Source organism: Periplaneta americana, chromosome 4, assembly GCF_040183065.1.
Source record: "Periplaneta americana isolate PAMFEO1 chromosome 4, P.americana_PAMFEO1_priV1, whole genome shotgun sequence".
NCBI lineage: Eukaryota > Metazoa > Arthropoda > Insecta > Blattodea > Blattidae > Periplaneta > Periplaneta americana.
Genome location: NC_091120.1, coordinates 177,725,926 through 177,743,395, shown reverse-complemented (window position 1 = coordinate 177,743,395; position 17,470 = coordinate 177,725,926). Strand labels below are relative to the sequence as shown.

At 34.9% G+C, this 17,470-nt stretch overlaps 1 protein-coding gene across 4 annotated transcripts in view; it reads left to right on the top strand.

Annotated features, from left to right (window-relative positions):
• Positions 1-17,470, top strand: part of LOC138698483 (uncharacterized) — an 883,962-nt gene that overhangs the window by 454,643 nt on the left and 411,849 nt on the right. For all 4 annotated transcript variants that reach the window (XM_069824439.1, XM_069824438.1, XM_069824440.1 and 1 more), the window contains 2 exons: positions 2,860-2,993; positions 8,141-9,394. In XM_069824439.1, coding sequence (XP_069680540.1) covers positions 2,860-2,993; positions 8,141-9,394 — 1,388 coding nt within the window. The remainder of the gene's footprint in view (positions 1-2,859; positions 2,994-8,140; positions 9,395-17,470) is intronic.

Genomic DNA, 17,470 nt, shown 5'->3' with positions numbered 1-17,470 from the left:
TTGCAACAGGTGGCAGCACTATGTGTGACTTCAGCGCTGTCTTGTGAGAATTAGTAATACTAGTGCCATCTTGTGAGAGTTCGTAGTACTAACTTCACATGTACACTCTGTGACTACTTGACGTGGTTTCTATTTGTACATGATTTTCTCCTTCACACTTTTTTATTGAAAATATTTCATAGTCCTAATACACTCAGTATGAAATTTTCACACACACAGTTACTTTGAGCTCATTAGAAAGTTTGCTGACATGTTATAATGTATAATTTTATTATATTCAGTTGCGTCAACTTTTGGATAATATTGGATGAGCTCAAACACTTCAGTTATACTTAGGCCTACTTACATGGCTTTTAAGGATCCCGCAGGTTCATTGCCGCCCTCACATAAGCCCGCCATCGGTCCCTATCCTGTGGAAGATTAATCCACTCTCTATCATCATATCCCACCTCCCTCAAAACCATTTTAATATTATCCTCCCACCTACGTCTCGGCCTCCCCAAAGGTCTTTTTCCCTCCGGCCTCCCAACTAACACACTATATGCATTTCTGGAATCGCCCATACGTGCTAAATGCGCTGCCCATCTCAAACGGCTGGATTTAAATGTTTCTAATTATTCAATGTCATTTCGGAATATAATATATATATATATATATATATATATATATATATATATACACACGAGTATAATGGTTTCACATGTTAATTAACTAGGTTACGTTGTTGACTAGTTTGAAACTGTGGGCTACCCTCAGAACTGGGTGGTCTTAGTGCCTTCTCATTGCTTTCCCTGTGGGGGTGTGTTTGTGACGTCAAAAAGTGTGTGTGTTCTGAAATTCAGTTGTGTGTTGAGGATTTGATGCTAGTGTGTTTTTGTGTGCATGCATATTTCGTATTGTTCTAGTGTGTTTAGTTTCTGGTTTTTTGGTTGGAGATGTATAATTTCCATGTCTGTATTTATGTTTCTGTAGGTGTGGTTGGTGTTTGTGATGTTTTCTGCGTACAGTATGTGGAAGTGTTTTGTGATTTGGTTATGGCTGTGATGTGTTCTTTGTAACGTGTTTGAAATGATCTGGCTGTCTGTCCGTCCTATGTAGACGTTGTTGCAGGTATTATATTTCAGTTTATATACACCTCTGTGGTTGTTTTTGTTTGTTTGTGTTTTGAGATGCTTTTGTAGAGTTTTTTGTGTTCTGTATGAGATATTGTAATTTAATATCTTGAATGATAATACAATCTTGTGTTTTTTGTTTTCGTATGTTAGTCGTTAGTGTGATGTAGTTACTATTATTTTTATTATCATTATTTCGGATTCCATTCCTGTATTGTTAATATTGAAATTTCAGTCTTAATTCACGTTTCAAGTGCTGATGGACAAAGTATAAGTATCTATTAGCACAAAAGCGATCGAATTTTGCTACTGGGATCTAAGAAATTTTTGTTGACGCATTGTCTCTATTTTTAATGTATTTCTTAATTTTTCGAAGATACGAACTATGGAAGTATTAGCTTCAAATCATAGCTGAGTGCTGTAACATTATTATTATTATTATTATTATTATTATTATTATTATTATTATTATTTACCACTTAGTCTAAAAAAGAATCTTATTCTGACGCTTGTAATGCCCCATTTTGATTATTGCGATTCCTTGCTAACTAATGTAAGTTTACTCTTAGCTGAGAGACTACGTGTTCATAATATGTGCATACGATTCATCTGCAGTACTCGCAAATTTGACCATATAACACCTTCCTCCAGTTACTTTCATGGGTGTGTCTGAAGGAACGAAGAACAATACATTCACTGTCTCTTCTGTTTAGAATCATGCATACTTCTACTCCGAATTATCTGTTATCGCGCTTTCAATTTCTTACAACTCTACGAAACCGACATCAAGCACTTCTTTCTATCCCTCATCATAGAACGTCTTTATACTCAACTTCCTATACTGTAGAAATACCTCGCCTCTGGAATTCGTTACCTAATGACGTCAGGGACTGCCGGACTTTATCACAATTCAAAATTAAATTGGAAAATTTTATCTTAGTTAATGTTTTTAGGTATTGCTAGAAGTATTGATTTGTGTTTTTTTTCTTTTTCTTTTTTAATCTAGATTAAAATTCCAATTTTCTTGTTTATGTTAGTTAATTACTTAGGATACAATTAATTATGATACTTAATCACTCATTTAAAGTTTGTGTGACTGCAACCTGTGTACCTATATTTTTGTGTGGCTTTACTTTGTTTATAGTGTTTTTTCTCTCTCTCTTTATTTCTTGTGTAGCTTTATTTTGTATATAGTGTATTTTTTCTGTTTATTTCTATTATTGTGTTTGTATTCCTGGTGTTGTGGAAGAGAAGGCCTGATGGCCTTAACTACATCAGAATAAATAAATAAATGAACAAATTATTATTATTATTATTATTATTATTATTATTATTATTATTATTATTAACAACAACACCAATATCTGTTCAGTCCACATTGGAATTGAAAGGTAATTTTTTCATCCTAACTTAAATCAATCTGTCCTTCAGGTTCATTGCTCAAAGCTTCTTTGGAATTCCTTGGGCCTCCAGCTTATTGATATGATATTGACTTAGTAGGCTTTTTCGTTTTGTTTCTATTTATTTAATAATGGGCAAATTAATTGATTTGTAATTGTAATGTTGCTAATTTCTCAACTTCGGAACTTTTTTACAATTTCATTAAAAATACTCATTTCTAAAGCCTCATTTTTTCTTTAATATTGAAGTAAATGACTTCTTGCTATGTAAGTTGTACCTTCATTTTGTACATGTAATGTGTAATAACGGCACTATACATTATTATTTCCTTTGTTCTGTGTTTCAGGGAAATACAAGCAGCAACAGGCGAGTGGATGAACGAGTACGTGAGGCGTCCAAGCCGAAGACGTGACAACAGAGTGTACGTTCCAGCGGCCGACCTCATCAAGAGGAGCATTCGAAGGTCGTGGACTATTTCAAGTAAGTGCAATGCCGAGTTTTTTAATCCTATCGAGATTTTAGACCACTGATACAAATATCGTTGAAGCCCATTCATAGGTACGCAAAATTAAATAATTTATAAATTTCTGGAACATTCTGAGATGTTCCCTCCAATAATCGCGCGGCATACATTTGTCATCCGCTGCTGTTTATTACGTCATCACATCTTCAATGCTGATAGCAATACTGTTACAGTTTAGCCCTGATGTTTGGATGTTTAGATATAATTGTGATTTTTCTGCGTAGTAATATCTATGTTTTTAGAATGGATTACAAATGTAGTCCGCGCGAGTGATAACGCCACTATTTTTAACAGGAGAGAATACAAGAACATATTTTCGATATCCTTATTTATAATATGATTTATTCCTATAAGCCGTTCGTAAGACATTTTAAGATGCGTACACACTTAGCGAACGAACAACGAATGAATGATGAGGCGAAACTTCGTTGTTCGTTCGCTGTTTGGAACAACGTACAAATCATCAGCAAATGGTAGAAAACATTCACGTTCGCTGATTATCCGCAATAAAGGCAGACGAAAATATAATTATAGCAAGTGCAGCCGTTGTTATTATAGGCAGTTAACAAAAAGAAAGTTAAAAAACAAAAGACGATGGTGGCAGACGTCACTCTGCGATAGTCGCAATCAATATAGAGGCACTGATTTGCTTCATGATTTACGTCGAATGGAATCGGGACAGTTTCACAACTTCTGTCGCATTTCAAAAACACACTTCGAAATATTATTGTGCAAAGTAGGGCCAAAAATTTCCACGAAAGACACAGGCTGGCGAGAAACCTATTCAGGAAAGGCTAGCTTTAACACTTCGATATCTCGCTACAGGAGATTCGTATACAAGTTTCATGTATTTATTCAAAGTGTCGAAACAGCTGATTACCAGGATTGTTCCAGAAGTATGTACAGCTATAATTGAGGAACTGGAAGGTTTTATTAAGGTACGACTGCAAGGCAGGGGAAAGTTTCAGTACACGGATACCTCACTGACAACAATTATCTTAAAATACTGAAAAGAGGGATTTGTCTGTGTTTGTCGAATGCGCATCATGCTTACGAAAAGGCACTTTTCAGTGCCAATAATTTATTTTGTGTGCACAAAGGTTGGAACTTTATTTTTTCTGGGTGTGAATTTGTCCAAAAGGAACGACATATGTTTATACGCGAACCAAGTTCCACTTCATCACTACCCATTCCAGATCTTTTTGTGGACTTCCGTCTTTCCCTCCGGAATGATGTCAGTAGGGACTCAATTTCTTTTTGACTTCTGCTCCCTACAATAAACAACAAACAGGTCTATGTATCCACTGAAGATAAATAAACAAAAATAATTTTCAAATTTTGCACGTGTTTGACTACCTAAACATGTTTTCTTACTTTATTATGGTAAGTAGGATGCTTGGGATTCCATAAAGTTTCCTGCTCCCTATATGCATTAATAAGAGTTACAACAGCGTCTTCTGTCCACTCCTGTTTCGACATCCTGTGGTGAAATTGAACTAATCGCTGCGTTCTGCTACCAGCTTCCTTTGATGTACCGACAAGCGACAGATCACTTCCGAAGGCAAACCAAACGATCAGTTTGCCTTTGCTGCGACTTACACACGTTGCGATTTCAATCAACGAATGCATTCGTTTGTCGTTCGTTCGCTAAGTGTGTATGCACCTTTACGCGTATTTCCTATTGTTTTTTTTTTATTTTAGTTGGTTATTTAGCGACGCTGTATCAACTACTAGGTTATTTAGCGTCGATGAGATTGGTGATAGCGAGATGATATTTGGCGAGATGAGGCCGAGGATTCGCCAGAGATTACCTTGTATTCACATTACGGTTGGGGAAAACCTCGGAAAAACCCAACCAGGTAATCAGCCCAAGCGGGGATCGAACCCGCGCCCGAACGCAACTTCAGACCGGCAGGCAAGCGCCTTAACCGCCTGAGCCACGCCGGTGGCTTCCTATTTTTGTTGCAGTGGTTATTTTATCCTGTAATATAAATGATTACGTGGACATATTTGATAATACAGAACAGAAACAGACATAATACTTGAACCCAATAGTGAATTAAGTTTTAGGAGTAGGAGATATGTAATAAAAAAAACTCTGATTTGATGTGAACAAAATATAACATTGTAAAATTCTTTTGCAGAACGAAATATTACATTTGTTCTGCTCAAATTTCTGTACATTTTAGGGACAAAACTAAAATTCTTTCAATCATTTATCAACAGTAATCTCACTAGAGGTTTTGATTTATCTAGAGAAAATCAAAACTCGAGTGGGATTTAATTGACTATTACACGATTAGAAGAAAGTATATAAAGATTATAAGTAACAAAGTACTCCAGTACAATAAAATATTAATTGACTTACGAAAATAAACCTGTCTTCAAATGTATTATTGCACCATTACGCTAGATGGCAGTTGTGCCAACTATGGAATCTTCGTTGAACTCTGTAGACGGTTACTAGTCAAGAAGGCTTTGTTGATTCAGTTTAGTTTTTATTAAAACATTTACATTCCACTTCAATCATCCGGATCCCAGTAATCAACGTCACTTGACAAATGATTTTCAATAAATCTCAGTATTAAACAATCTCTGATACGTGACTATCCATAATATCATATAGCAGAAGCTATAACATAACCTAACTAATATACTGTACACAAGTGTTAGAAAAGTTTTAATTAACGACGATGACATAAAAAATAAACATGAATAATTTTAAAAGAAATAATTATTGAATGTACAATTTTCAAATTTGAATGTGGTTGGTGGTTCAATTGATGTTATATTGGACGTATGCGTAATAGAAGTGGAACTCGTTGATTTAGGCCTGCATGGTGTATTCAACTTATTCAGGATTTCCGAATGAATAATTTTAAAAGGAATAATTATTGAGTGTACAATTTTCAAATTTGAATGTGGTTGGTGGTTCAATTGATGTTATATTGGACGTGTGCGTAATAGAAGTGGAACTCGTTGATTTAGGCCTACATGGTGTATTCAACCTATTCAGGATTTCCGAATGGTGCTCTTCATTTATTTGTAAATAGGATTTCAGGAGATGCATAGGTATGATCAGTGATTTTTATTAATTCTTGTTCTTGAATGCCAATGCGAGTCATATTTGAAACTGCTGTGCATCGACTGGAGTGGTTTGTAATTTTATATATATATATATATTTTTTTTTTTTTGACGTCCAGACCAGCGCAGTTTCAAATGTTGGCAAACAAAGAAACAAATGCTAGGGACGCGATAAAATTAAACAAATGCTAGGGACGCGATAAAATTGTGCGATAAGCAGCCATGATTGGTTGAAATACGTCCTTTCGTACCGTTTTATTGGTCAAAAGTAGTATGACGTAGTAAGAGTGTAATAGTCATCATAATACACTGCTCTCTTAAATTGTCTGAACAGTTTGGGAATTAAATCAAAGGTTTTCCCAGAACACGCTATGAAATGTTTCATATAAAACAATTTTTATCTCGAAAAGAATGTAAAAACGAACAAAACTTAATTGAATTTATTTGTTTGAAATATCTAAAAGAATAACCCACTGAAATTAATGTCGCTACTTACATTCACTGTGTATATAGCGCTAGGAGTTACTTCCTTTTTGGAACGAAACAATCTCCAATTCCACTGTAACTTGCTACTAAATGCTTCGTAACACACCCTTCTTGTACTAAAAGATGGGACATATTTTTTAATATATGTATGTATGTATGTATGTATGTATGTATGTATGTATGTATGTATGTATGTATGTATGTATGTATGTATGTATGTATGTATGTATGTATGTATGTATGTATGTATGTATGTATTCACACTGCAAATGGGTAAATACCCGGTGGCAGTGGTCACTAATTTCACTCAATAATTACAATTAATAATAAATTACAATTTATAATATTAGTAATAAAATAATAATAGCAATATATAATAATATTAACAAGGAGCATCCTAAATTAAATGAATCACTTAATATAACATAATTAATTAAAGTAAATGTAATTTATATCTTAACCATAAGTTCGAACTTAAAACCACGAGTATACTGGGTGTTTATTTCAAAGTGTGTCATGGCGTCACTGTTGATGAGTCAGCGATTTGAAGCGAGTTTCAGCTTTTAAGTCAGAGAAGTTGCCTATTAATCAAGGCGTTCAATCTCAACTTGAGAACGTGTACGGTATAACTTGAACGTCGTAGCAACAGATGGCGGTCTGTACGGTCTGTGTGCTACCATAACCTCTTTCGAACTGTGTTTTGCGCGGCCAAGTCGTACGCAGGGTATTTGTTATCGGTTGCGTACCACAACAATCCACAACACAAATCAAATGCTCCGTGTCCATGTTGACCGTCGAAGTTAATGTCAACAAATACGTAAGTAATCGTCTTAACCCTCTCCACATATCCCGACAGTAAGAAAAAAACTCACCTCAGTACATGTTTCGGAACAGTTCACATTCCTGCCACTACCGGCGTTACCGTACGTATCAGTAAGCACTCTTCAGAATGAAAGCCGTACTTGCTAGGCAACTTCTCTAGCACATAGGTAATACACTTCTGCGAAAGTGTAGGAAGATTGAATTCTCTAAGCTCAACGACTAGCTACATGACGGCATACAGCGAGGCATGACACACTTTGAACTGAACACCCAGTATATGATATGTTTATACATGCACAAGTACCTTTCAGCACTACACTCATTTCGCTATCAATTCACTCACTGCACTGGAACTATGAAACATTTCACTGACACTATCCTGATTTCAGTAACACTTCAAAAACATTTCAAATACTTTGCAAACAAGCAAAACATTAATTTGGCCAAAGAATGGATCCACCCTCTTTTTGCAGGGAGCCCTTCAATTGCATTCCCTTGTTCCCCTCCTAAATGACGTCTCTACACGAATCCCTTGGATGGGCGAAGTAGAACTGAGGGAGTTCACGGATGATCTATTGGAAACGCCTGAATTAGAGTATTTGTCTGAAGCTTGGATAGTTGCTCCGAAAAAGAACAATTTTATAACATAAGCATATGTAATGTGGAAGTTTAAACTTGCAGAAATGTTATATAAATTTATTTGTTTTCCAGATCCATCTCCTCGTTGGTCAGCTCTGAGAGGATCAGCCGAGCTTCGAGCATACAGCAGCCTGCCAAGACATCACGACTGCTCATACCCCATTCTGAACCACCCTCGTCATCCCTCTCCACCACCACCACCTGGTGATCCCGACAACAATGAGAACCTCTCACCACTCACCAACAGCCTCATCAGTCCACTGCCAACACAACAGCCTTCACAGTCACAGAACCAATTCGAGGCAGGAGAGAAACCTCCATTTCAAGAACAACTACCACCAAGCTTCCGCGAACGGGTGCACACATCACCGTTACCTATGATGGCACGACAGAGACGGTACTCTCCCAGCAGAGACAGCATCGGCGGAGAAAGAGGCAGAGGGCTCTTGAACAGGACTGCCAAGTCTGAGTCGGATCACGATTACAGGACCCCTGCCTCCTCAGTGTCTCTAGTTGACCGGGGGGTTCATGATGGCTATTCGTCGTCACCGACATCTCGACGCCGAGAGCTTTTCAAGCAGCCGAAATTTGGCGACGGAGTTTACCCTCGTTCCCCTGAGATTGTGATCCGTAGCAAGCGCTACAGTGACATTAGACAGTCGTTCAGCGACGATTCCAGCCCTACACCAGTGCGGAATGTGTTCGGTCGGGACGAGAAAAGGAAATCTGTGATTGAAGAAGACGTTGTGGAAGGTCCAATTCTAAGTGATGAACAGAAACGAAAATCTGTGATGGGACAGGAAAGGAAAGGCTCTGCAGAGCAGGCCCAAGAGAAGAGGACTGTTTCTGTTGCTGATATTGAATCTGTGAACTTAAGTTCAAGCGACCACGGTTCGTTAATAAGCCCAATGCCCATGATATGTCGCACTGACTCTGCCCCTGTGAAACCTCAACGCCGTCATCCTCTGATCAGAAGTTCTGAGCAACGCGCGATTTTGAGCCGTGAAACACGCAGTTTGAGCACATCCGGCCATCCTGATCTGTACCACAGTGGCAGTGTGGCTTTTGAGTACAGTGGGAACAGTGATAGCGGTGGGGAGATTATGGCAACCCCACCAATGCACAGTCGCAGATTCGGTGGCATGTCTCGTGCAGGGAAGCAAAGTGATGACGGACCTCTCGAAGGATCGCCCGGACCAGGAGGGTCTTCGCCTGCGTCTGTCAGGGCGAGCTCCGGGGATGACGTTACTGATGCAGAGCCTTTGTTTCGTAAAGTGACAATCAAGAAGCGAAGACAGGAAACTCGTCGATTGGTGGATGGAAGTGGTAAGTTCAGCCCATATTTCTCTTCTTTGCTGTGTATAATGATATTACAGTAGAAACTTCTGAAAGTTTTGCAATAAGCATCAAAATTGTTTTAACATTCCACATTTCTTAAAAAAATATATCAAGTACGTTCAAGAAATTGAAGAAAGATACAAAGTTTCTGTATAAATTGTCATATGAGTTGTCTAGTATCAAAGTCAGCTACAGCCATTTTATAAAATTTTAGAGGAGAAACAAAAAACTAATTTTAACAACGGCTTTTCTATTAACAGTTTCATTACTTTCGCGGGAAACACATATTTTATTTGGATGTACCAGGCTTTCAACTGACCACTGTGGATTTAGCTGTTTCTGCAGGTATAGAATGCAATAATGTACAAAATATCAGACTATTATCTTTATGCTCGACCATGCCGAAATGTAGTAATTATACACCTGGTAGCAGCCCTTTAATGGACCTCATTAAAGTATACCTATTCATTAAAGTTCAGGTGTTCCACCAATCAGAAAACACCATTGTAGCAATATAAAAGCGCAAGTATCGATTATTCTCGGATGTGCAATCGAAAGACAATTAGCGAAACGTCACGGAGGCTGGAAATCCAATACTGTCGCAGCAGGTTATGTTCTGTTACTATAATAATTAGCGTTAATTGTAAATAATATTCAAATAAATTCAATTTGTCATCTCGTTTTTCAATTCTAAATCAATTTCCAGGTTATATCAATATTAATGTTCATGGTATTCTCTAGATTATATCAAGGTCAATGACATTCGTTCCTCGGAAAAAATCAATACCTTCGCGTCTGCGCACATCTCACAATTTAGAAGGTCAATTCCGCTCTTCACATAAATAATCATAACATGAATACTTATGAATAATTTCAAGTTAGAAATATGGTCGAGCATAAAAAGTCGTAAGAAACTTGCCTATAATGGTAATAAGACGCTCGTATGAAAATTATGAAACTCGCGCTCGTTTCATAAACAAAGATACTCGCGTCTTAATTACTACCATTATAGGCTCGTTGCATAATGTACTATTTAACAATAGCTTGTCTATAAACAGTTTCGTTACTTTGGCGGAAAACATTCTTTTATTTGGATGTAGCTGGCTTTGAACTCACCACTGTGGATTTAGCTGTTTTGTAGAATGTAATTATACACAAAATATCATACTATTACCCTTTATTAACTGCTTAATTATTACAAGTAGGGTTGCCAACTTTTTTTTTAAGAAAATACGGGAGACTAAGGATTGAAAAAACTGCAAATAGAAAATAGACATATTATTCAGTTCAGTTACTGAGAAATAACTTTAAATACGTTAAGAGTATTTTGAAACAAATTTTGACTCGCATAATAGTTGAAGTTCATTGCAGTTTTCGGTTCTGATTTGATTAGATGTGTCGTGTTCCTGATTCGAACATCTGTCCAATTATTGTTCATGAGATGAAACACCCTCTTTGTATGAGCATTACTACTTGGTATGCTTAGAACAAAACTACCCAGTTTTTTTTTTTTTTTTTTTCAAATTTATAACATTAACATGGTCCGATTTTAAACGTGTGAGCATTAAAACCAATTTCTGGCAAGCATTACGTTCCATAAAGACTGCACATTTTAATGTATCTCTTGAACAACAAAGTCATCATATAAATAATCATCATTTACGGCAAAATCAAATGTTTAGACTTACATTTTTACATTATGCAAAAATAAGGGAGAAATATGCTCGAAGAGAAGAAAAATATGGAAGCCGGAAGACTGTTAAAAATTAGGGGCAAATACGGAAGAACCAGGAAAATACGGGAGGGTTGGCAACCCTAAGTACAAGTGAAACAACATAGGGATAATACAAACTTGTTCAATACAAGTAATTATATTAATAAGAAAAAAAAATACAAATTTACGTCTCTAAAACTCACACAAAAATGAAATTGAATTATTCACAATATTTTTCATAGCCTTTGAATTAATAATTTGTTAATTAATTTGTTAAAAACAGCAGAGAGTTCAAGTGGACAACAATGCAGGCTGAAGCAAATTAATAGCGTTTCATAGAAAATGCGCGCGAAATCTGCATATGTGGATGTAGCTGACACAGCACCTAACCGGGAACTTCAACATTCAATTTAAACGAAATGATGTCGCATTTTGCAACTGAACTCTTCACAGATCTATAGAAAAACTTACAGATATCGCAAATACAGCATTAACTCAATTTGAAAAAAATGTGGATGTAACTGACTTTGATACTAGACAATTCATATAAAACAGTAATACAAATAAAATGTGCATGGGTTCAAGAAGAGTAAGTGCATTATAAGTAACACATTATTTGAGTGTTGTTCTATCAGATAAATAAGTTTTTTCTTCAATATAGTTAATTAAGATAGAGTAAAAATTATAAAAATCAGTCATTACAAATTATATCTAATAGTTAGTAATTAATATATCAATTTTATAAAGAAAGTTTCAGATTATTCAAGGGTTTTGGATTGGACTGTACTGGTGTATCAGCAAAATCTTTTTATTATCTTATGAAATATTATTTGTATGTAGCATTGACTGCTAATGAGTTTTGACAGAAATTATATGAGTATTGCTAATTGATGAGGAAACAATATTATGGCAAGAAATGCAATATTTGAAATAAAAGGGTACTGAGAAGTAACACATTAGTTTTTATAATATTCATATAAAATAATTGTACTTGTATAACATCATTGTTTTGCTTTTTTCTTAATAACCTATAATTTTAATAAATGTTGATCTAGTAAGAAAGATGTATAAACATTCAAAGGATTATGCTTTATATGCTTGAGCATTTAAAACTCTCTATAATATACTTTAGGGTTCTCTGGAAGTGATGTAAAACAGTAAATTTCAATTTTTCAGACTTTAAAATGAATGTTGCTGAGTTGTTAAGAAGCATTGTGAAGTTATTTTTCATTATAATTTTGAGCATAGTTTATAAACAAGAATTTTAGATGTTTCCAAGACTTCACTTCCTTCGTCATCTATAAATTTTATTTTCGTTTTTGTTATAGATAACTCTGCACTGTAGATATTTCAATTCGTACATCAAACGCTTTTGTACTTTTAAATATGTTGAAACAACATATTTTTACTTTAATTAACCTCTCTAGTATTTTCATCATTGTAACTGCTGTAGTCAGAATTAATTAACACTTGGGAGCTTTTTTAAATTCATCAGTTAGCTCTTCAAGTGCATATTTCATTAATTGTTCTTAAATTCAGTTATGGTTTCACCAGGGCTTATCGGAAACCATTTTAAAATTTTTGTATTGAAATCCGTCAGTGCTTATCAGATTTCATGACTGATGAATCTGTTGGTTTCTAGCTGCAAGGTTTGTGATTGATTGTCCCGTGTAGCAATTAACAAATAATTGCATATGCCAGTTATGTTGATGAGATTAAAATACAAAATGAAAATTGTGTACAAACATTACTAATAAAGGATTATGATCTTTTAAAAACATTAACTGTTCATTAAAAACTTAAACAGCCTTTGAAAACAAAGACAGTGTATTTTTATTTTATTGATTTAAAAACAAGAGAATGCATATCAAAATCCAATATTATATTAAGATTGTTATTGTCACATTACAGATGCCATTTTGTTCTTCCAAATTAGTATTTGAATTTTAGTAATAATGGCGAAATTTAAAATCTTAAATGACCATATTATTGTTCTCAGTGTACAAACGTAATGCTGTACAAGAAATTCATGTGTTAATGCGTTAGATAGGCTATGCAAATCGCAAATCTCCCACTCCTTTGTTTCATCAAATCATTCTTAAATTCAGCAGAAAGAAAACTTGCCCTAGCAACAAATTAAAAAAAGAAAACTTATCCTTATTGAACAGAAAATAGTATCAATAAAAATTTCAATCATATCAAAGTACTACCAAATTAATACCGGTATATACATAAAAGTAACGCAGTTGGATAGAAGTTAAAATACACGAAAAGATTTATAAATTTTGAATTTTGTCATTTCTTAATAGCAGTCAATTCTACATGCATGCAATAAAAATGAATTATGACATTTTGTAATGTATATAATATGTATATAAATTGTGCATGGCTCTTTTGCTCTTTTATGATATGGGGATTATGTAATTGAAAAATTAATCGACAATCTTTGCAGGCATTTAACTTCTTAACCTGTAATTGCTGTTGATATTGCTAATATATTTCACTTACATAGACAAAACATTCTAATGGTTTGCCTGTATTATACACAAGCTACAAACGACATAAACTGCCAAACTTGATACAAGTGGAACAACACAGTTCCTTGAATAAACAAAAAAATTAAAGAAGTTTGCTTATATCTTGCACTTCAACTATAATGTAATAAAATACCATGTTTTTAGTAGTGATTGTAGCCACTGATTATATCAGCAGTTATGTTTCAATTCAAATCTTTGGGCAACAGCAACAAACGTTGAATGTACAATTGTTCAGCAATTTAATAATAATGAAGAAATTTTTTTTTTTTTTTTTTACTTCGATGCTTTTGGTAACAAGCTGCAAGAGGACCTAAGACTTAAAAGTTGCACCCCAAATTTCATCCGTCCCGGTGTGTAGGTTCTGCAACTGATGTTTTCTAGCAAAATTTGGGACTTTCCAGATTTAGGCGAGATTGCGTTGCACTCATGAAACAACTTTCCTCTGCACAAAATAAGTGCACAAAACCATGATGAGAGAATCTGTAAATTCCGTTCATATTTGCCGTATAAATTCTAAATTATTTAACTACACTTATTGTTATCAGCTATTTAGTGCTACTGATCTTGTTTGCTGATTATTCATGTCCTCGAAGCTTGCTCAGTTGAGTTCCTTAACCCTATATAGTTACTCCCTTTTCAAAAACGTATGATTTGTAAAGGAAAGTGTTATCTGGCAAAACTGTTACAATTAAAACAGAAGATTGGTACACTTTTTTGTTGATTGAACTGTGTTGTATTACTTGTACAGCTTTGGTAGCTTGTACTTTTCTCTTCTGTATAGACTACACTTAGGTACTTAGGTATTTTGTTTATATAATATTAGTCGCATAGGGGAAAAAGTAACACTTTTCCTTAAATTTTTATAGTGACATTGTTAAATTGTATATTTTCACAAAATAATTTCGGTTTACTGTCATTTATATCTTGGCAATCAGCATGAAGGTAATAAGCTTGCTTGGGATTATCTTTAGTCTGGATAAATCTTGTAATCTTCACTGTTTAGTCTTCTATCTGTAGTAATATTAACATAACTATTTTAGTGGCACTTTCTTAGGGTTTAATAAGTGTGTATAATACACATGATTTGAGTCATTTACGGAGTTTTAAAGTGGTTTAAGTTTTTTTGAGTTTTTGAAGTATGCTGTAGACGTACACTAGAAACGTTGAGTATTTTTCAATTGTGTGTCGATAACGTATCATCATTAGGGACATAAGGAAAAAACAACACATCTGTTGGGTCTGTATATGACAAGAAACCTTCTACAACAGGAGATTAAAATCACCTTTGAAAATTTGCACATGGATGATACTTTAAAGTAGAGGTACTTAATCTTTATTGGCTAAAACCCAGAGTCAACTAATCTATCAACTAGATCAGTGTCTGCTATGAACTGTGCTAGTCTGTCATTGAACACTTGCGAAAAAAATTCCCCATCCTCTATGGTAGGAGGGATTCAGTGTGAAAAGAAAATCGAAGACAGATGTTTATGTTTACCCTGCAGGCATAACAGTAAGAAAAGTTTAAGGATTACAGAGAACCGTCATAAGCTGTGTGCTCAAACAGCATAAAAAAGGCTACTCAAATGAAGATTTTGAGCAATATTTAGAAACATTTTTATGCGTGTTCTACAATAGATTTAGTAGCTAAATTTTTGTATTGAAGCTTTCCTTCACAGTACCTATTCGTACAAGATTTCTCGAGGAGGGGTTTCTATCTGATGATTTTAGGAGGTTCCTTTGTAAATGCTAGTCTCTAGAACTTATCTCTTAAATTATGGATGCTTCTACTTTGGATTATATTAGATTGAAACAAGGGCACAGATAATTTTAAATAGCAACAAGATTTCTCGCAGAGAGGTTCCTATGTGATGATTTTAAGAGGTTCCTTTGTAAAAGCTAGTCTCTGGAACTTGCCTCTTAAATGGATGCTTCTACTTTGGATTATATTAGATTGAAAGAAGGACACAGATAATTTTAAATAGCAACAAGATTTCTCGAGGAGGAGTTTCTATCTCATGATTTTTAGGAGGTTCCTTTGTAAATGCTAGTCTCTAGAACTTGCCTCTTAAATTATGGATGCTTCAACTGTGGATTAGATTAGATTGAAAGAAGGGCACAGATAATTTTAAATAGCAACAAGATTTCTCGAGGAGGAGTTTCTATCTGATGATTTTAGGAGGTTCCTTTGTAAATGCTAGTCTCTAGAACTTATCTCTTAAATTATGGATGCTTCTACTTTGGATTATATTAGATTGAAAGAAGGGCACAGATAATTTTAAATAGCAACCAGATTTCTTGCAGAGAGGTTCCTATGTGATGATTTTAAGAGGTTCCTTTGTAAAAGCTAGTCTCTAGAACTTGCCTCTTAAATGGATGCTTCTACTTTGGATTATATTAGATTGAAAGAAGGACACAGATAATTTTAAATAGCAACAAGATTTCTCGAGGAGGAGTTTCTATCTGATGATTTTAGGAGGTTCCTTTGTAAATGCTAGTCTCTAGAACTTGCCTCTTAAATTATGGATGCTTCAACTGTGGATTAGATTAGATTGAAAGAAGGGCACAGATAATTTTAAATAGCAACAAGATTTCTCGAGGAGGAGTTTCTATCTGATGATTTTAGGAGGTTCCTTCGTAAATGCTAGTCTCTAGAACTTGCCTCTTAAATTATGGATGCTTCTACTTTGGATTAGATTAGATTGAAAGAAGGGCGCAGATAATTTTAAATGGCAACAAGATTTCTCGAGGAGGAGTTTCTATCTGATGATTTTAAGAGGTTCCTTTGTAAATGCTAGTCTCTAGAACTTGCCTCTTAAATTATGGATGCTTCAACTGTGGATTAGATTAGATTGATAGAAGGGCACAGATAATTTTAAATAGCAACAAGATTTCTCGAGGAGGAGTTTCTATCTGATGATTTTAGGAGGTTCCTTCGTAAATGCTAGTCTCTAGAACTTGCCTCTTAAATTATGGATGCTTCTACTTTGGATTAGATTAGATTGAAAGAAGGGCGCAGATAATTTTAAATAGCAACAAGATTTCTCGCAGAGAGGTTCCTATGTGATGATTTTAAGAGGTTCCTTTGTAAAAGCTAGTCTCCAGAACTTGCCTCTTAAATGGATGCTTCTCCCTTGGATTATATTAGATTGAAAGAAGGGCACAGATAATTTTAAATAGCAACAAGATTTCTCGAGGAGGGGTTTCTATCTGATGATTTTAGGAGGTTCCTTTGTAAATGCTAGTCTCTAGAACTTGCCTCTTAAATTATGGATGCTTCTACTTTGGTTTATATTAGATTGAAAGAAAGGCACAGATAATTTTAAATAGCAACAAGATTTCTAGAGGAGGGGTTTCTATCTGATGATTTTAGGAGGTTGCTTTGCTAGTCTCTAGAACTTGCCTCTTAAATTGTGGATGCTTCAACTTTGGATTATATTAGATTGAAAGAAGGGCACAGATAATTTTAAATAGCAATTAAAAGCTACTAGAAAACACAATTTGTATAGTTATGCGTAGTTATCCTAACACCAGTCTAAACGACATTTCATACAAGTTGAGAGGATGCGAAGGCATTTCTTTCCCCTTCTACTTGCCCTGAGTCTTATCAGCGACAGAATGGTAGCTGGTACCTCTTATACCTGCACCACCCAAACAGTACACACAAGAAAATAAACTGTATTAAATAAAGTACATAATATGTTATTATATTATTATGTGAATATAAAATACAGCCACACAGATGATTGCAAGTATACTTGGCTCGGAAACATAACGGCCTCTTTTCTTGGAACTGTTCAACTCTCATAAGCCCCC